This window comes from Gekko japonicus, unplaced genomic scaffold, assembly GCF_001447785.1.
Source record: "Gekko japonicus isolate JY-2015 unplaced genomic scaffold, Gekko_japonicus_V1.1 scaffold3078, whole genome shotgun sequence".
Lineage (NCBI taxonomy): Eukaryota > Metazoa > Chordata > Lepidosauria > Squamata > Gekkonidae > Gekko > Gekko japonicus.
In genome coordinates, this window is record NW_015173770.1 from 107,034 (window position 1) to 128,343 (window position 21,310).

Genomic DNA, 21,310 nt, shown 5'->3' on the forward strand with positions numbered 1-21,310 from the left:
AATGGCTGCAACCCTAAACACATTTACTAGGTAGAAAGTCACACTGAACTCTGTGGGATTTACTTCTGAGCAAACATACCAAATTGTGCAGAATGTCACAGCATTCCTCAATCCGTTTGCGAAGGATACACTCTGTATTTTCAGAACTTGTATCCTGCTTTTCTGCCCTTCTGCCCTTACAGCTAACAATTTTAAACATACGTGATAAAAATACATTTTAAAACCATTAAAATCAACCCCCCCTCCCAAACACACAAAATTAAAACAATTAAAAACATAGTTAAAATACATACACAACATTAAAAAAAACCTGGTTAGAAAGGAGGGATCATTGAAGGAACAGCAAACCAAACCAACCAGAGAAGTTTTCACATGCTGGTAGAAGATGGCAATAGGAGGAAAACTCCCTGGGGAGAGAGTTCCAGAGCTTTGTTGCCAAGACCAATGAGGCCCTTTCCTGGGTTGTTACCATCCTAAACTCAGAAGGTGGGGGACCAGAAGCAGGGCCTCCGAAGATGACCATAATAGTCATGCAGGTTCGTAAGGGAGTGGGAGGTCCTTCAAGTAGGCATGGGTGCTCTGTGCATGGACTTACACAGTTTTTGAAAGAGGAGAGGAACTCACAGGATACAAACCCTTGTTTACATAGCCTTGAGACCCTAATCAATCAATAAGATTAACCTACTGTATATGGACATACAGCCTTATAGTATAAAATTGTTATGAATTAAAATTAAAATAACTTGGATTTTTAAAATATCACCTTATCAGGGCTATATTCAGAATGGGGCCGACCTGGAACACTAGGAGATTCTGCACTCATCTTTTCCTTCGCAGTTTTGCCATAGCCACGTCAGAAGGGAAATATCCCTCTGTACTGCATGCCACCCCCACTCTCCTTGTGCATCAGTTTACTTGGGACCTTCTGCATTGTTTTATGGCCATTCAGGGCTCTCCGCAGTCACCATGGCATTGCCCCAGGTTATCTGAATGTGGTTTTGCACTGGACCTTTTGCTCTCTCCACTACCAATTCACATTGAACAATAAGCAGACTACTTGACGTAGCTTCACCCATCTCCGTCTGTTCCCCCACCCCTATTTCCATTCTGTTTTCTTTCCCTGCTTCTCCAAAGACAAAAGGGGATGTGTCCTCCTGTTCAGGTAAACCTTTAAAAAGCCAGAGAGAGCATAAGAATGAATCAGTAACTAAATGACTGGAGGATTCCCTGATCCCAAATGTGTCTGTGTGGGCTTGGATTCTCCCCCCACCTTCCCTTTTTTGTTTTAACTCAGGGATGAGTTTATCATTAAACTTTGATCACTGGTGAAAAGAATTTACTGAACTGCGAGGTGTGTTTGTGTGTGTTCTTAGGGCATCAGAGTGACTTCCTCCTTTCCTTTTCTCTTAAAGGTACAGTGTCTTATTATCTGTGTTCTCATGCCCCGTCAGAGGAAAATGCCAGCAACGTTCAACTAGGATCCTCTTCAGCTCTTCCTTCCCTCATCAATACTTTTATTGATGTGTTTTTTAATGCTCTACATACACGGCTCGGCCAGCTGCCTCCAAGTTGGCTGGCCCTGTACTCGTCGCCATCCCCCTGCTACCTCCCAAAGCCATGGGTGGGGTGGGGGGGATGTCTTGTGGAGATCTCCTGTGCAGCCAGGGGACTGTGTGCTGGTGACACCCGCGTAACCGAAGCATTGGGGGGGGGAGTTTTCTCCTGCTTCTCCTTCCTAGTGGTCTCGGCTTTCTGGCGGCAGCCTCCCCAACTGCTTGTAGATGCAGAATGCATACAGAATACACAAATAAATAAACCGGAGTGGGGGAAAAGTAGTTCAGAGGGAATGCGTGCAACTGTGAAGTCAACCCTTAAGGCTGGACTCCTTGGATTCTCCTGAGCAAGCTATCAGTGCAGAAGGGGGCCACTGATTCATTCCACCTGAGGATTGGCAGGGGGCTGTTTTAGTGCAGTCCTAAGCAGAGTTACAGACAGCATGTTTTGTTGTTGTATTTAGCAATACCAGTGCTAAATAGTGGGCTTTTGTAGATCAAATTTCAAATGTGGTGTGAATGTGGTTGGTATGTTTGGTTGCAATGGCATGACACACACATAAGTTCATACTGAGCACTTGGTGGCTAGCACCTGCTGAAAAGAAATAGAAAACTCTGAAATTAAGCTACAACCACACTCTCTTATATATGCTAAGTTCTCAAGTCTGTGTATATTATAAAGTTTTACCTCAGCATTTCTAAATCTTGATATCATATATACAAACCCTACCTGTTAAATAAAATCTTCTGTTTCGAAAGTTACTTTGCCTCAAATGCCGTTTCAGAAGGGTTTAATAATAAGAGAAGACAGCTCCTCAAGTTCTTGTGCTGGTTCAATAGCCCAAACAATTATCTGTGCCAGGGTGGGACTGTTTAGGTTATTAAGACAAAGAAGACATACACACTACCTAAGGTTGACTCATTCCCTGAGGGTAACTAAAGTTTTGGTGGGAAAATCTGTCTGGGTGTAGGGAAGAGACAGGGGTCTGTCAAACTGATCATAGTTTGATGCCTAAGAGAGCAATTGTAAGCCAGTCTACTCAGAATCCTACTCAGGTCTGTTCAGTAAGACATACTTCTAGGAAAGCGTTCTTAGGATTGCACTCTAACAGTGAAATCCTAAACAGAGTTACACCCTTCTAAAATAACTGAAGTCAATAGGCTTAGAAGAGTGTAACTGTTTAGGATTGTAAGTGACCCAAGTGGCTCTTTGGAGTGCCATAAACTGCTGAGAGATAGCCATGGCTTGCTTCCATTGTCACCTCCCACTGTAATGCTACTAGTGTTGATGGGATTGCTGGAGATGGCTGAATAGGTGTGATGACCATTGATGGTTCTGCCAAGGCAGGTTGAATAGGTTCCCAGGTTTAGACAAAAGGTGGGAAATAGGTCCCTAATAAACATCAGGAAGGATTGTTAGTAATTTGAAAGTTTGATTGGTTATCTCGGTAACTTGAGAGATGGGGCAGGAAGGACAGTTGATCTCGACAATAGAGTTTTCACATAAGTATAGGAGTCACAGAGTTGGAGACAGAAGGCTTATTTGCCAGGCGACCACTGAATAGCTTTAGAAATGCAGATTGTACCTGGTGGTACTTCAGAGGACAGCGGAAGACCGGAAGGCCTGGCGGGAGCTGGTCCATGGGGTCGCGAAGAGTTGGACTCGACTGTGCAACTGAACAACAACCTGGTGGAACTCGGCATTGTTCCATATGCATACTTTGCTGGGTGTGTGTGTGTGTGTGTGGGAGATTGGAGATTGTCTTGGAGGGCTGCCTTGTGCAAAACCTGAAACTGAAACCCTTTTGCAGAGCTGTGGCTAGCTCTGTGTTTTTCGAACCTAGAGTGCCTTTCTTGGCCTGAGTTTGTGGGTCTCTGGTTCAGGTCAGGAGTGGGGTGCCCCTGCTGTTGGGGTTACCCTAGAATAAGGCATAATATCTGGGCTAACATTATAACGTCTGCTCCATCCAAGAGTCAGAACACCAGCTGTGCACTTCCCCCTAGATTCTCAAAGATGACTGGATGTTGCTTCAAATAAACACAGACATTTACATGGGATTGGTTATTTGACAGTTAGGGGCCAGACAACCACCTGTCCATCAAACCACCAATAAGTATTTATTATTTATTACCATAAAATTATGTGCCTCTGTAGTCCGAGCAGCTTCCATGGCTCTGCATAGCTGCTTGACACAGTACTTGAAATGAAATCCAACACAAAAACAACCACCACCAAATACTGTGGTAGACTGATCAAGAGCTTGCATCATATGTAAGTGAGGGAATTTGACCAAAGTAAATTTTCTGGCAATTGTGTTCAAGACAAAGTTCTCAGTGTTCCTAATCTGATCTGGCATTGTGATGAATTTTCTGAGGACAAACAAACCAATTCAGGGGATGCTTCCTGAATCACATTATCCTCACTCTGAATAGGTGAGTGCTTTCACTCCCTTGTAACTTCAAGGAACAATTGCCAAACGGAGATATTTTCCACCACCAGCATTTCTTAAGAAGAGCATCCAGTTTTTCAGTTTAACTCTAGTTTCATAATCAGATCCTCAGCTTCCTGGCCTTATTCAGGGCTGCCAAGAACCACCATGGCCCTTGCATCTGACCCTGATCCAAATTAAGTATTATGAGAAAACAATTCACTTGGCTGCAGGGTGGATTTGATTTAAATCAAATATATTTAAATTATGATTTAAATCATTAGTCAGTAAGACTAGATTTAAATCATAGTTTTCTACATAAAGGCTGCGGTCACACGCGCCAGTTGAAGTGGAGGGGAAGCGAGGCAATTCCCTCCGGAGCAATTCGACCTGCAGTTGCAAGATCACATCTCCCTTCGTAGCTGCAGGCCCAGCCTGTCACTGTGTGATCAGATGCAACTGCGGGTGAGTCAGGGTTTTTTGCCATTTGTTTCCCATGTGCATAAACAAGGAATCACACCTCTGCATCAAGGGCCCCCTATGGGTATGCGCTGATGCACATACTGCGCAGGGGGGGGGACGGCACCGGGCCATGATGGCCTGATCAGACCATCCTGATGGCAAGCATGAGTACTTGCACAATCAGACAGGGGAAAATCCATCTGTGGGCTGTCGCAACCTGTTAACTACCAGATTTTCTCCGGTGTCTTTTTACTCCGCTTCTGTGGTGGAGCAGCACAGGTTGCAGACAACTGCGGTACACTTCCCAGATGTTGTCTGAGCGTGCCCTTTAGATCTAACAGGCGTTCGCGTCTATGTCGGATCTACTGGCGTTTGTGATCACAGCCAAAGACATTCTTGGTGGTATAATCTTAATATTTACAACCAGATGAAGGTTTCATTTTTAGAATAACAACCTTTCAGATTCGTTTTACAGTTATATAAAAAATACTAATTTGGTTATACTATTAGAAACACATCATAGATAATTATGAAATTATTGTGAGGCTAATCATTCATATTTGGACAACTTTTTGCTGTGGTTTATTGGAAGGAGAAAAATAATCATTACCTTAATAATAACAATTTAAATAGTTTTATTTAACTAAAACAATAACATTATATCATATGTATTCTTGTATTTGCTTAAACATCCATGTTTGTTAACTGATGTGGTTAAACAAACTATACTTTAAAAAAAAAAAACACAGACTATCAGCCCGGTCCACACATGAAAAACTTAAAATACTGTGCTCCGTAGCTCACTCATCTTCATCTTCTTGTTTGTTCATAATCTGGAAAAGAAAAACAAGCTTTCCTGCTTTATTGGGTCCCAAATGATTTCTCAATCTAGAATGAATGAGTCCAAAGAAAGAAAATATTCTTTCTACGACAGCAGAAGTTAAAAGTGAAATCATTACTTCAACAGTCTCTAAATCCAAGTGCTTAAGTGACTCCCACCACTTCACTGGTGTAACTTTCTTTAAAACATCATCAGCAAACATATATTTCTTGAATGGTTCCTCCTTAGCTCTGAAGTTTATTATAGTTGGTGTTACAGATGGATGATTGCTGGATACCCATTTCATAGCTAACTTCTCTTCCTCAGTGCTTAAGGTTTGACCCTGGTATTGGATACTGACAATATTTGTGAGAAAATGAGCTGGAGATAGTGCTTGTCCCATTCGGGTTTTTAATACTTGTAATTTAATTATGTCAGTGTGTAGTTCTGTTTTTAAGTGCTCACTCAGTTCCTTGCAAAGTTCAACAACATCAGCAATAAAACAGATTTTTTTCTGTATGTTGTTTAAAGCTTCAAAAATGGTTTTTAGGATGCTCACCATATATTCAATGTTTTTATTAAGCCCAATGTTGAGGATTTTGGTCGTGACAGTGCCATCTATTTTCTCTCGATGTTGCTCGTAAACTGTCATCAGAATAGGCCAGTTCTTGATATACTGCTCAAAGCAGTCTACTACAGAGTACCATCTAACATCTTGTGGGAGGGTTAGCTTGGTTCCACCCATTACTTTCAGAGCTGCTGCTGCAAAATTATTGTTATGGAAGTATTTAGTCATTTCAATGACATTAGTCTTAATTTCTGGAACACTGAAGTCTTTGGCTAGGAGGTGCAGCAAGTGAGCACTGCAACCATATGTTATTAGCTTTGTATTCACTTCCTGCTCTTCTAAATGTCTTCTCCTCTTGGATCCATTTGCAGCATTGTCTGTGACCAAACTGCGTACTAGACATTTGAATTATTGTTCACATGTTATGATAGCTTTTGCTGCCACTTCTTGTAAGTATTCTGCTGTGTATGCATTTCCTGATGTATCAATTGTTTCTGCAAGGAAGACATTCCCTTCTTCTGTTATTATACAAGCACATACAACAGGATCATTGTGGACATCGCACCCATAAAGGCTTAGGTTAACAATTTTACTCTCCAGAACAGTTGCACATTGCTCCATTTCTATGTCATGCCCTTTATCCAGCAGTTTCCCTGAAACATCTGCTCTGCTGGGTGGACTGTATCCTGTTCTCAGTGACTGAACCATATTAATGAAGTGTGGGTTTTCAATCAGATGGAAAGAAGAGTTTGTCATGTAAACAAACTGGGCATTTTTTTAATCCATTAACTTTTTCTAATCTGCTGGTTTTTATCACAAACTTCTCTATGGTGGTTCCTGGATGGTCAGTGGAATCACAAACAAATCTGTAATCAAAACATGCTAAGTGCATGCAACAATATAGAAACCAAAGGCAACAATAATACCAAATTCATATATAATATAATGAAGTTATCAATGTTATAAAGAGCAATTATCAAAAAGTGGGTGGTCACAAACTCAAACCCACAATAAGTCACAGCACATCTCCAAAGCAGCAGACTTCCTTCATTAAGAGAACAAGCACACAAAAGGAAAGAATTATCTATATAAATTTCACATGTCCTTGGACTGAAGTCCAAACATCTATATATTGTGGCTTGTAGAAAATAAGATCCATCCCAAATGAAAACTACGCAGTTCCGTATAGTCAGTGTTTCGTACCTGTTCCTTCATCAGGTAAATCAGGTAAGTCTTCACTGACATACAGTAAATACACATGTACAAACGAGGTCCCGATCAAAATACTTCAGTTCGGCTCAGCTCTATTTTTTTTGCAAGTCAGCTGAGCCCAACTGAAATATTTTGATTGGGACCTCATTTGTACATGTGTATTTACTGCATGTCAATGAAGACTCACCTGATTTACTAGACCTCAAATTTATGGTAAGAATGAGGGTAAACCTAAATTTAATTAGGAAACTCTGGCGAGAGCTGTTTACATGAATCTGTCCAAACACTGCTGTCATGTTTTCTCAGTGGCAGCTGACACCCATTTCTCATTTTGTTCAACAGTTAAAACAACAAACAAACCTGGTAGAGTACCAGATATTGTGAGCCCACTGCGATACACAACAGTGAAGTAGTGCATTCACAACTACAGCTTCGGCAGTATCATATCTTTTGCAAAGGATGCCCCTTGTTCCAAAATACTCTGGTCAGGCTTGATTTAGATATAGGTGCACACTTAAGAGGCCTCAGGCATCTAGTTAGCTTTCCAATATCAGATAATCTCCTGGCAAGAGGTACACCCATTTTTGGTTCATTTTGGGTATAGTACATGAGAAGCTTCCTCTGTGGTCTTTTTAATCAAGACTAGATTTTTGCTATATCCCTGACACCGTTTAGATCAAATAGAGGGCATGGAATGATGACCCACAGCAGCCAGGCATCTGTGTCCACAGAACCACAGCACTAGGCTGACAGAAATTGCTGCTCCATCAGTAATGGCTAGACCAATCACTGAATCTGGTCCAAGTTCACTACATGTGTGGTTACACTTCATTCTAAACTTTGACATAGGTCCTGTTCAGACAGGCAGCAAATCCCGCCATTGGCCCGGCTCTAATTTGATCCAGAACTTTTCTATCCAGCGTTGCATGACCAGATAGCTCCCCTTACCATGCGTGTACTCCGTGGTGGATTTGTCTAGACAGCATCCACCTGAAGGAGCCGCATGGTCGGAGATTTTTTTTCAAAAATTCTGTTTGTGCATGCGCATCTGTGCCTCAACATGTACTTGTTTTTCTGCACATGCGTAGAATTCAATGATTAAAGCACCACCAGCAGTACCTCCCTCTAGGTACCGTTTCAATTAACACAGTTCATACATTTCATGGGCCCTTCAGAAACATGAAATTGTCCAGAACGTTTGAGCAGAGCTCTGCGGCTGTTGCACGTTTACACATTTATGGGCATATCACTAAGAGTTTTTTGAAAATGGCAGCCATTCGGGATGGTCTGGAGTCAGACGATCCCAACGGGAGGATTGCATGCTGGAACGGTCAGAGAGAGGAAAGTCTACCATTGGCCTGTTGGCAAGCATTTGCTCTGGACTGAAACTGGTATCTATTAAGTACAGCTCCCTGATGGGGCTGAATGGGCTGATCATTCCCTGTCTGATCAGGACCCTAGTAACACAAAGGCTGCCAATGCCCTCAATGCAACAGCAGTTAAACACTAGGGTTCCAACTATGACCCATTGTTACTATAGTCAGTGCTATCTGTGCTATTTTCTTAGTAATCTTTGGCCCAGTCTGCATCTAGCATTTGCTCTGCTGTTATACCAAACCCACACTGGAACAGAAATTCCCACCTACACTGTATGCCACTTTCACTTTGATTGAGTGTTGCATTTTATGGCAGTGTCCAGACTGCATGCTGTTTTCACTTTGTTTGATCTCTGGTTTTAGAGATCAACTAGAGGAGTTAGAAAATTTGAATTGAGGTCCTCAGAAACTTTAAATATCTTTAAACTGGAAGCAGTTTTTTCTCTAATGTTGTTCTATTTTTTGAGAGTCAAGCAATATTTAAACAAAGCAAAGTTAATTATTAAAGAATTTTTAAAAATCAATGAGAGAATAAGGAAATATTTCTTTATGACATCATAACTGCCAAACTAAATAGGCCTGAATTGATTCTAGCTAGTTCATATCTTAGTAATGTTAGATGAAATGTATTTCCGTCTTTTTATTGATCCTGGCCTGTCATAATACGTGATGTGCTCTTTGCTTAGTTTAATATATGATGTGCTTTAAAAAGCACAGCTGTAAATAATAATTTCCATTAAAACAACAGTATGCTTTAGATGAATGGATAAAGCTATTCCAGATGCTTTATGAGCATGGCTAATTTCTTACCTGTAAGTATGTTCATTGCACTCAGATTTTGACAAGAACATTAATTCATTCTTATTTTAGTTGCTGATAGTCTTACTAAATCCCTGTAGTTATATTAGCTCTGTGCATCTTTTATTGAGACACAGTTACGCAAGCAAGTAAAACCAATGAATGCCTTGTCTAAGGTGTGGTTTGTCTTTCTTTTGCAGAGCTGCAGGCGACCAAGACCTCTCAGTTCTATGCTCTCTCCCACCACCCCTTAGACTACAGGATATTAATGATGGATGAAGATCAGGACCGAATCTACGTGGGCAGCAAAGATCACATTCTCTCTTTGAATATTAATAATATAAGCCAGGAACCTCTCAGCGTAAGTTCATAAAGTGCTTTAGGAATCCAGTATCATTTAACTGCATCATTTTAGTTTCCGAAATGGTGGGGGAAACAGTGTGGCTGCTTCCACATGGACTTTTTCTCTGTATTGCCTTCCATACTGGAACCCTTCCCCCCCCCCCCCCCCCGGAGCACCGATGTGAGATTGTCACATACCCATTCACTTTCTGGGTTTTCCTCGGCTTTGCTGCAATCTTTGCAAACCTCCTTTGCTATGATCTTTCTGGAAAGGTTGCTGTGGGCAGGAAAGTGCAGTTTATTTAACCTTTCTACCCACACTGACATCATTTTCCTTTGGTATCCTCTTGTGCCCATCATACCTCCCTGTTCCCTGTATCACTGGCAGGTTTTTCCCTCCCGGGTCTTTTTTTTTTTTGCATTCCCAATTGCTCTCTCCCAATTGCTATATATCAATATAGCGATATAACTACTGCTGATATTTTTTAATTTGCAAAATGCTCTCTGGCAGTGGTGGGTTGGGAGGGGAAACAGAAGATTTGTCTTCACTTACCGTGAAGCTTCCTTCTCGGTGGTCCTGGAGTGGGGGGCGGTCCTCACAAGTGGGTAGCTCCTCCCTCCTCCGGAAGCAGGGTTGATTGGCAGAATTCGATCCCGGAGGGGAGGGGCTTGCCCACAGATCGTCAGTCCATATCCAAGTCATGCCTCCCACTGAACTCTCTCATACATGAGGAAAAAAGAGAAGGAAAAACACCCCTTCCCCAACTAACCAAACTCACTTGAAGGGTTAACCAGTAAGAACATAGAACAACTGTTCATAACTGCGCAGCAAAAAACGTTCTACTCCCTTCTGTTCATGTTGCATTTTAGCAAGAACCATGTATATCTCAGAGAGTATCTCTAGCCCCCTCAGGACTAACACTGGGCTACACAGAAAGACTCTCAGCACCCCCTCCAGTCCCAGAAGCTGTTCCAAGAGTAAGCTCTTGGGTGCGTAAGACCGCCCCACTCCAGGACCACCGAGAAGGAAGCTTCACGGTAAGTGAAGACAAATCTTCCATTCTTCGGTGGTCCTGTGAGTGGGGCGGTCCTCACAAGTGGGACGTAACAAAGCAGTGTGCCCTTAGGGTGGGTGCCAATGTTCCCTTTAAGCTGTGAAGTCCTGTGAGCAAAAATTCTACTTTGTGAGCTACTGGCAATAAAGTTGTGAGCAAGTAATTTGGCTGCTGCATAAATTAGTTTGCTCTGGAGACGTCCCTTCTGAGCTAAGATAAAAATGTGTGAGCTGGAGGCTAAAAAGCAGTGAGCTAGCTCACACTAACTCAGCTTAGAGGGAACAGTGGTGGGTGCCCGGCTTCAGGGCCTAGAGGGTATGCTGCAGAACCCTCCTGCCAAAGGCTGCATCTGCAGAAGCTATTTTGTCAATTCTATAGTGCTTTATGAATGAATGAACAGACTTCCAAGTAGCCGCCTTGCAAATCGTCTCCAATGACGGGAAACACCTATAGGCTACTGATGTAGCTGCTCCTCTCAAGAAGTGAGCAGTAACGCCCTGTGGGGGTTCCTCACCCTTGGCTTTATATGCCAGTATGATGCACCCCCAAATCCATCTACTAACTGTGGAGGTCGAGATCCTCTGGCCCAAATCAGATTTCCTAAAGGACACAAAGAGAGAATCTGATTTACGGAAGTGTTTGGTCCTATCCAGGTAGAAGCTTAAGGCTCTACAGACATCTAGACAATGCCACTCTTTTTTTTAAATCATGTTTTGGATTTGGGCAGAAAGAGGGCAGCACTACATCTTCAGATCTATGTAAGGTCGAATTCACCTTTGGTACAAAGGCCGGGCCAGGATGAAGTACCTCTCTGTCAGCATGGAAAACACAGAGTTCTTTATCTATGGAGAGCACCCTCAATTCTGATACCCTCTTAGCAGAAGTGATACCTATGAGAAAAAACGTTTTAAAGGTTAGCTCCTTAAGTGGGTATGTTGCCGTTGGCTTGAAAGGTCCCCGGGACAGAGCCCTCAGGACCAGATTAAGGTTCCCGGTGGGGAAATGATGAACCTGTGGTGGATTAATGAGGGCCACTCCTTTTAGGAATCCCTTAACATGATGATGCCGACTCAGTGGTTTACCCTTCCTAGCTCCCCTAATAGCCGAGATGGCTGCCACCTGGCATCTAAGAGTGCTGGTACTAAGACCCTTTGACAACCCCTCCTGTAGAAAGGACAGGATTCCACGAATGGGTACTGACAGGGGCTCCCAACCTTTCTGACTACACCAGGAATGGAAGACCTGCCAGGTAGTAGTATACACCCTAGCAGTAGAATTTTTCCTGGAGGCCAACATGGTTTCAATGACCTCCTTAGAATAACCTATTCCTGAAAGTTGATTGTGCTCAACTTCCAGGCTGTGAGTGCCAAGGATTCTGGTTGTGGATGTACTAGTGCCTCCTGAGTGAAAAGGTCTGCTCTCAATGGAAGTCGCCATGGCTCTACTACTGACAGTCTCCTGAGCTCTTGGCACCATGGTCTCCTCAGCCAGAATGGTGCTACCAGGATCACCTCTGCCTATTGCTGTATGACCTTCTGAATCACCCTGGATAGCAGTTGGATCAGAGGGAAGGCATATATCAGTTGATGAGGCCAGTCGCAACTTAGAGCGTCCACTCCTATGGCCTGTTGAACTCTTGTTCTTGCCATGAAATTGGGCACTTGACAATTTTGGGCTGTTGCGAAGAGGTCGACGGTCACTTCGCCAGATCTCTGGCATAGCTGTTGGAACACCTCCTTATTTAACATCCATGTCTGAGCCAGTCCGCCAAGACATTGTCCTGACCCGGAACGTGAATCGTCTTGACAGACAGTAGTTGTTCTTCCGACCACTGTATCAGACGGCAGGCTTCCTCGTGGAGGGATTTGAATCTGGTCCCCCCCCCCTGACGATTCACATATGCCTTTGCCGTCATATTGTCCGTCTGTACCAAGACATGACAGCCTGCTAATAGACTCTGAAAGTCTCGCAGACCCAGCCTGATAGCACATAACTTCAGAAAGTTTATGCTGTGTGTTGTGTCCCTGTGTGACCAGTTTCCCTGAGTAATTCTGCCTTGAACATGAGCTCCCCAGCCCACAAGGTTGGTATCAGTGGTCATCACCACCCTCTTTGGTTCCCTTAGCGGAACACCCAGCTGAAATCGCATGGGTTCCTGCCACCAGGTCAGATCTGTTTTGAGGCTCTCTGGAATAGAGACTAGTCTTGTCTTTTTGTTTGCAATGACCTCCTGAAAGGGCAGAAGAAACCTCTGTAGAGGACAGATGTGAAACCTTGCCCATTGGAATAACTCCTGATCTGACACCGTAAGGCCCTGCAGTTGGACCAATGTTATTACCTCCATCTTTTGACTCTCCAATACCTTTTCTGTCATAGACTGGATCTTTTGTTGTCTTTCCTGAGTCAGGAAAGCTCTGTCTCGAACTGTATCGATCTGTACCCCTAGGTGTACAATCGTTTGTGTCAGGTGAAGAATGCTCTTTCTTTCGTTGATCACAAAGCCGTGATTCTGCAGGCATTCTACTGTGTACCTCACAGCTTCCATACAACTGTCGAGAGAAGGTGCTTTGAGAAGAATATCATCCAAGTATGGGGCCAGGGAAACTCCCTCCAATCTCAGGTGTGCCACTAGTGTCACCAAGATTTTCGTGAACACCCTGGGAGACGATTTCAGGCCGAATGGAAGTGCCTTGTATTGGAAATGTCTCCGGTTGTAGGCACAGTGGAGAAACTGCCGATGGGACTCCCTTATTGGGACATGTAGGTAGGCCTCGGCTAGGTCTATGGAGGCCATAAAGTCCCCCTTCTGGATGGCTGACAGTGTTAACTTGAGTGTTTCCATCTTGAATGGTTGAGTTTTGATCCATCTGTTCAACCACTTTAGATCTAGGATTGCCCTGAAGTCTCCATTCTTTTTTGGGACAATAAAGAAAACTGAGTAAACTCCATGCAATCATTGATTCTTCGGTACAAGCTCTATAGCTCCAATGTCTCTCAGATGCTGGATGACCTTTTTCAAAAGGTTGTGTCTTTGGCTGGACCTGTTTTTCGGGACCTGCTGGAATCATTTGGGAGGGAGACTTTCGAACTCCAAGGAGTATCCGTCCGTCACTGTTTCTAATACCCACCTGTCCTGGACAGTGAGCTGCCAATGGTTTGCAAATCTTTGTAGATGTCCCCCATTCCTGCAGTGTCCTGTATTTCTTGTTAGTCATGCTAACAACCCCTTCTTGTTTCCTTTTGGTGGTTGATTAGTCTCGTGGACCAAAGAGGGCTTACTGTCATCTCGTGTCCTGGGCTGCCATTTTCTTCTGAAAGATTTGGAAAAGCCTGAGCTTGATTGTCGCTTGCTCTCCCAAAAGGACTGAAAGCGTTGTCTCTGTTTTCCCTCCCTTCTTTTGGATGGGAGTGCCTTTTTCTTGTCCTTGTCCTCCACTAGGTACTTGTCCATCCCTTCACCAAAGAGATTGATGCCTTTAAAAGGCACTGCAGCCACCTTGACCTGGGTAGCTGGGTCCACACCCCAGCTTTGAAGCCACGTGTTCCATCTAGCCGCCACGCTAAATGACATCGCACTTGCTGACATCTGTAAGGCATCTAGGGAAGCATCAGATGCAAACGTCGCCACCGGGGCAATCTTTTTAATTTCATTTTTGAGATCCTTGGGTAGCTTGCTCTCTGCTGCTGCCAAGTCTGAAGCCCAGGAGCAGGCTGCTCTTGCAAATAGAGATCCTGTCGTCGAGGCTTTTAGTGCATTTGCTGAAGCTTCAAAGTCCCGGCGTAGAGCCTGTTCTATTCTCTTGTCACATGGATCTTTGGGTAAGCCATCTGCTTCCATTAGTAGCACAGAAGTACATGTCAGATTGGTCACATGGTCATCCACCAGTTGTAGCTCAACCCTCTTAGCAGCCTCTGGAACTAAGCTATAAAATTTTGCTCTCTCTGAATACTGATATTTTGCTCTCTCTGAATCCTCTCCTGAATACTGAAGATAACGTAATTGTTATCTGAATCAGGTACCACTTCTGCAGTTCTCATCTGACCAATTGCAAATTGTTCACAGAAGGGACCCCAACCCAATCTGTGTACTCTGTAATGCGTGAAGAAGCATCTCCTTCTCTTCTTGTAGTACCCCTTGAGCAACACCAGGGTGCAAAAAAGAGATCCCTGACACAACAGCAGCCATATAAGTGGGTAGGAAAGGTGCAGGCTTCCATTGTGGCACCAAGCTGGTGGCAGCTACCAACAGCTGCAATCTGGTTGCCCACTGCTGCTACCTGCAGCCACCTGGATACCTTTGGGCTGACTGAGCCAGGAGCTTGTCTGCCTCTGTCTGAGTTGCTGCTGGCAGGTACCTCTTTGTCAGCAGGTGCCTTCCTTCCATTTCTTTTTCCATCAGTTTGGGCAAGAGCCAGGTGCTGCCCTTGGTTGGCCAGGCCAAATTCCTATTTGGCGCTGAGGCTGCCTGATGCTCTTCTCCACCAGAGCTGCTGCTGACAAGCACCTTGTGGGTGCCTCTCCCCCTCACTTTCTTTCTCCGTTGGCCCCCGTGAAAGCCAGGCACTGCCCTTAGCTGGCCAGGGCCAAGATGCTCTTTGGCACTGGCTGACATAGTTGGCCAAATGCTTCACCACCCTCATCCGACGTTTGAGTTTCTCCTGGGGCCCACCCACCCACTTCAACCCCTCCCCTTCTCAACCCTGATCTGGGTGAGTCTGCCTCAGTGCCCAGGGGAGAGAAGGCACTGCCCCTAAAAAACCACAGAGTGCCTTCCCTGGCACCTGTTAGCAGAGCATTCCCCTGAGCAAATGTTTTAAAAAGAAAAAAAGGGGGGGGGAAAGTGTGACACCCCCCAGCATGCATCTAATATCTAGCACAGCACATACTACACCAGGACTTTACACCATTTCCCAGACAGCATCTTTTCCTCTCTTTTTTTTTCCTTTTTTTTTTTTTTTTTTTTGGTAAAATCCAGCCTGAAGAAGAGTTCTGGAGAACTTGGAAGCTTGCTTTCTTATGTGGCATTTGGCTCGTCCTAATTATAGGTATTTAGTATTCTGCAAATGCTCTGTGCCTACATGTGGCTGCAATCTGACTATACCAAAAAAGTGTGTGTGTATGTGGGGAATAGATCCCTTGCCTTTTTCCAGGAGGAAAGGACGTATTTCTGGGAGGGTATGACATACAGTGGGAGCCGCAATGGCTCAGAGGTTAAGACGCTGAGCTGCAGACCAGAAGGTCGGTAGTTCGGCAGTTCGAGACCCTAGTGCCGCATGAGGGAGTGAGCTCCCACCTCTGGCGCAAGCTCCTGCCAACCTGGCAGTTCAAAAGCAAGAAACTGCAAGTAGATAAATAGGTACTGCTTCGGTGGGAAGGTAACAGCGTTCCGTGCACCTCGGTGTCTAGTCATGCCGGCCACATGACCACGGAAACGTCTTTGGACAGCGCTGGCTTTTCAGCTTGGAAACGGAGATGAGCACCGCAACCCTAGAGTCGGATTCGACTGGCTTTCGAGCAAGGAAAACCTTTAGTTTTACTTTATGACATACAGTGCTGTTGGGTGCCTTCTTTTTCTGGTGGATTGAATCCTGGCAGTGAGAGCCAGGGCCAAGCTGGTCTCTGGCAAATCTTTCACCACCCTCCATCTGCTGCTTGACTCCCTATTGGGCTTGCCACTCCCACCCACTTCAACACTTACCCCCTCCCACTTCCTAGTCAGATCCAGGCTGTATGGGCCTGCCTTGGTGCCCAGGGAAGAGGAAATCAGTAGCCCTGAGGAAGTGCAAATGCCTTTCCCATGTACCTGCCAGCTCAGTACTCCCCTGACAATGTGCTTAAACTCGCAAAACATGTACCCTGCCTCCAAGCATCAGACCTGCATCGAACATCTAAGCACAATGCAGACTTTAAATCATGGCCAGCATGATTTCTTTTCTTTTCTGTAACATCCAGCCTAAAGAAGAGTTCTGCCAAACTCAAAGGCTTGCACATTATTATGTGACATTTGGTGGTCCTATAGGTACTATATGGGTTGTGTGCTTGTTTAAAAAGCCCATGGATTCAGGTGGGCAGCCGTGTTGGTCTGAAGCAGCAGAACAAAGTTTGAGTCCAGTGGCACCTTTAAGAACAACAAAGTTTAATTCTGGGTATAAGTGAGAACTGAGTGACTTAGCATGTGTAGTGAGATAAGAATCCCTTATCTTTGTTAAGCCTTGGGGGTTCCATTGCTCTGAGTATTTAATAATTTGTAATTCAGCAATCTCCTGTTCTAATCTCTTTCTGGAATTTCTTCAGTTAAGAAGTTACCAACTCCAGGGGTCGTTTCGTAGAAAAAGAGCTAGGGGAACTCATTAGCATAACTCATTAGCATATGTCACACCCCCTGACATCACCGGAAGTGTGTCATGAGGCCACACACCCCTGACATCACCGGAAGTGTGTCATAAGGCCACACCCACCACTCAGTCTTAGTCTTAAAGGTTAGTCTTAAAGGTGCTATTTGAACTCTTGGACTATTTTGCAGCAACAGACTAACACAGCTACCTCAGGGAAGCTCCTGGATGGGGCTGTGAGTCCTTGCGGAGGCCACGTGGAGTGGCCTCGGCCAGGCATAGGGGGAGGACGCCAACTTACCCTCCTGCTTCTTCCTCCTCCTGCAACAGAATGGGGCTGGAAGAAGGGGGCGGCCGGAAGAAGGGGCGGGGCTTCGTCATGTGCCCTGCCCCCCTGCACCTCACCCGGGGGAACTGCATTCCCCCGCGTTCCCCCCCGAAATGACCTCTGACCAACTCTGGGTGATGGGCACCATTTACTATGCTGACTAACAGCCAGGTTCTAGCCGAGCCTCTGTGGCATTGCAGTAATGGTTTGGCTTAGATTCAGCAGCTGGTCATACAGGAAACAAGGGGTGTAACTTACTTGGGGAAACAAAATATCTGAAACCTGCCCTGCTCTCTATCTACCTCAAGTCACTGTACTTTGCCATGTAATATATGTGTGATCTTAAAATAATTTGGATGATGTTCAACCTGCCCATGACCTCCCACACTGCTAGCGGCTCTAAGGGCTGAACCTGAACACACATGAAGACACATGAAACTGACTGATACTGAATCAGACCATCAGTCCATCAAACCTGCCCACTGTGCATGAAGCAGTGGTGCCACACATCGCCTCCTCCCCCTCCAACATGCACTAATGCCTATGTGGAGAGTAGAGAGCAAAAGGGAGTCCAACTTGCAGGGTCAAGCCAGTTGCTAGCTCCTATCACCTCTCCTCCAGCTTTCCAGGGGCCCAGGATAGCTGCAACTTTGCTGTTTTGCAGGGCATGGAGACAAGCGTTTAGGGGTCTGCAAATAATGCAAGGTGGGGGAAAGTTGGGGGGGGAAGTGATATAAAGTGAGGGATTGAGATTAAAATTTTAAAAGAAAGAAGTCACCTCACAAGAAGGGGTGGGTTTTGGAGGAGTGCCCTGGAAGTGACATAACAGAAGGGGTGGATTTGGTGAAGTAACTCAGAAGTGATACCACAGTGTGTCATTACTTGACCTTTGACCAGGAAATGACATCACAGGATGACATTAAAACATGACATTACATCCTTGCTAAGCACTGCCCCATCCCAAATCTCCAGTATTTCCTGAGTCAGACCTGGCAACCCTGGAAAGGTGGGATGTACATTTTATTAAAAACAATAAGTAGACAGCAGGTTCTGCTAGCCTTGTGAATGTCTGATTAGTAAATAGATTCTGTAAGAATCCATTGACCAAGCCTGTCAATATTTCCTTATTTTAATATACTTCACCCTCTTTCTATAGTTTTGTGTTAGGCAGCTATTGGCTTTGGCCCAGAAAGGATCCTGTTGGGAAGAAAACCCTCTGGCTTGAGTGTAGGGAGGAACTTGGCTGAGGTCCACAAAGACAAGCAGGCAGGAGGGCTAAGATTGAAAATTGAGGGAGTTGACAGCCTGTGAGCAGTGCACCCTGTACAGGTAGTAAGTTCAATAAGTCTTTAGTTTTACTTTCTTGCAAAGGAAGAAAGCAGCAAGGAGCTGCACTTGGTTGGGCGCTACTTCTTACTTTAATGGAGCAGCTGCCCCTACTTGGTTGGTTCAGTTTGACTTTATAGGAATTCATCCATATCTTAATTGCATGGCAGGTTTGATAGTAGACCCATATTTTATGTGTATTTTTTCTGTGTCCCTCAGCTTTATGCATCTGAGGCAAGTGAGGCACCTGTAGTTCTGCTTCTACAAAAAATGGCATTTTTATGCCACCCTTCCCCTGATGAGCTCAGAGAAGCATACATGTTTTTCCCTTCCCCACTTTATCCTTATAACACCAATGCAATGTAGGTTCCTCTGAGAAAGAGAGTAACTAGCCCAATGTCACCCATCTAAGCTTCGTGGCAGAGTGGGAGTTTGAACCAGGGTCTCTCAGGTTCTAGTTTGATGCTATAACCACTGCACCACACAAGCTCTGTACATTTGGGTGAGCATGTGAACCTATGATACCATTTGGAAATGCTTAATCCAAGCTACAATTAGATTAATAAATGTTAGGGTCCACCCTTTTCCAGATTTTGTCTGCATAATAGCTGAGGCTTGTAACAGCCTGCCCCAAGTCAAGATGACGAGTGCAGCTATTAATTTGAGTGCTTCTTTCTGGAATGCTCTAATTTAAGAACAGTTTGCATTTTAATTATATATTTAAGGCATAGCTAAACTACACCAGAAATTAGCCTCAAATGGTGTGTGTGTGTGGGGGGGGTCTTCATGCTCTTTACTGGGGTTTCTGTAAGAGGAAAAATTTCCTGTAAGAGGAGATATTTCCTCAATAAAATAGTTTAGCAAAAATGTTGACCTTGTGAGTTTTTCATGCAGGAACCTTGGAGGTAATGTGGTAGCATAACAAGGTGGGATTGAAGACTTTTTCTATAAATGTGTATTTAATATTATATAATCCATTGGAAAAAAATTTTCCTTCTTCTGAACAGATTTTCTGGCCAGCATCAGCAAACAGAGTCGATGAATGCAAAATGGCTGGCAAGGATCCTGCTGTAAGTATTTTTAAACCAATTCTTTTAAATTAGATATCTAGCCACAGGAGTTGGAGCCCCTTGGGTGCAGACAAAAGCAATACAGGAGAGGTGTGCTTTCTTTTAATACCCTGCAAAGCGAACGGTATGGCGAGTTTGTGATGCAAACTCATTACTTCCGCAGCTTCTGGCAATGGATGTCTGGAAAAATGAGCGCTTTGCTAGTTTTTCAGAACCTGATTTCTTTCTTCAGCAATGTGTATTTCTTGCTTACCTCATCACCAGTGATGGATATCACAAGTAAAGCCTGCTCTTAGTATCTCCCAGAGAATTTAACGCAGACTGCTGAGCTAATGCTAATGTAAGTGCCTGGATGGATTCCCAGACAGTATATATGGCCCTTTGTATGATGGGGGGGGGGGACCCTGCTCATTCCAACAGCACTTACTGCTAATCATAAAGGCTGTTTTATTGGTTTATAAACCAATGTTTTGACCAGATGCCTGAAAAAGAGCAGAACTTCCTTAAAGCAGGTAAATGTGGCACAGCTATTATTCATACTTTTGTTTTCTTTTGGTTTTTAAAAAGAGACATCTGTTGAGCCAATTACTGAAACCTCAAGTCCTGGGTCAAACAAGCATACCACTCATTTAATTATAATCATGTTAATCACTTGTTCATCATTGAGAGCATTTCTTGAGTGAGTGAGAATTAGTAACAAACTCTCTCAGCTTTATCACCTGAGGGTTCAGCTTTAGAGGCTGTGAGCGGGTGCTGCCAAGGGGACGGCAATGCGAGGCAGGGGCCCTTTTTTGGTGGCTGTATCTTTTATCACTGAACAACTCCCCATTCAAAACTCCCTGATCAGAACTCTCATTACTTCCAGATGAATGAATGACTTCTTTTAAATCTGGAAGGACTGTTGAAGGTCTTACCTGAATTCTATTTGAATGCTGATGTGATTTTTTTTTTTTTTTTAGTATGTTTGTTGGATGTATGCATGCACAAACCTCAGGTCATTCTCAGTTTATTTGTCAGGTTTTTTTTAAAAAAATATTTTATTATACCTGTTTAGTTTCTTTCTTTGGTTTTCAACAGGAAAAACATTATTGGTTGTAACTCTCCCCACACCATCCCCCTAGGTATGCCAGTTCCGAGGTGGGGGTGGGGGATCTCCTGATTTTTTTGGCTGCCCCAGATGCTGGCCAGCTGGCTGGCAGGGGGGAAGCCCCGCCCCCAACAGTTATCCACAGCCCACATGTAAAGAGCAGGGGCCATGCATGCCTGCCCTGCCAGTGGTGCCAGTGCACATCTTTCAAAGCGGGGACTGCCCACGCTTGCCCTCCAAATGGCCAACTTGCCATTTGCAGGGCAGGTGTGCACGGCGCCATGTCTTTTAAAGCCATGGCTGCCCACACTTGCCCTGCAAGCAGTGAGATTGCCACTTACAGGGCAGGCACACATGGCATCCACTCTTTTAAAGCGGGGGCCACCCACGCTTGCACGGCATGCATGCATAGGGTCTGCTCTTTTGAAGCAGGGGCTGCCCACGTTTGCCCTGCAAGTGGCAAACTTGCCGCTTGCAGGGCAGGTGTGCATGGCACCCAGTCTTTTAAACCTGGGGCCATCCACACTTGCTCTGCAAGCAGTGAGCTCGCCA

General features: G+C 44.5%; 1 protein-coding gene across 1 annotated transcript in view; it reads left to right on the plus strand.

The window, feature by feature from the left end:
• Window positions 1-4,797: 4,797 nt before the first annotated feature.
• Window positions 4,798-21,310, plus strand: part of LOC107120756 (semaphorin-3C-like) — a gene marked incomplete at its 3' end in the record, with an annotated part of 73,726 nt that continues 57,213 nt past the window's right edge. The window contains exons 1-4 of the mRNA XM_015423525.1: window positions 4,798-4,846; window positions 7,051-7,059; window positions 9,395-9,579; window positions 19,609-19,671. Of these exons, the coding sequence (XP_015279011.1) occupies window positions 4,798-4,846; window positions 7,051-7,059; window positions 9,395-9,579; window positions 19,609-19,671 (306 nt within the window). The remainder of the gene's footprint in view (window positions 4,847-7,050; window positions 7,060-9,394; window positions 9,580-19,608; window positions 19,672-21,310) is intronic.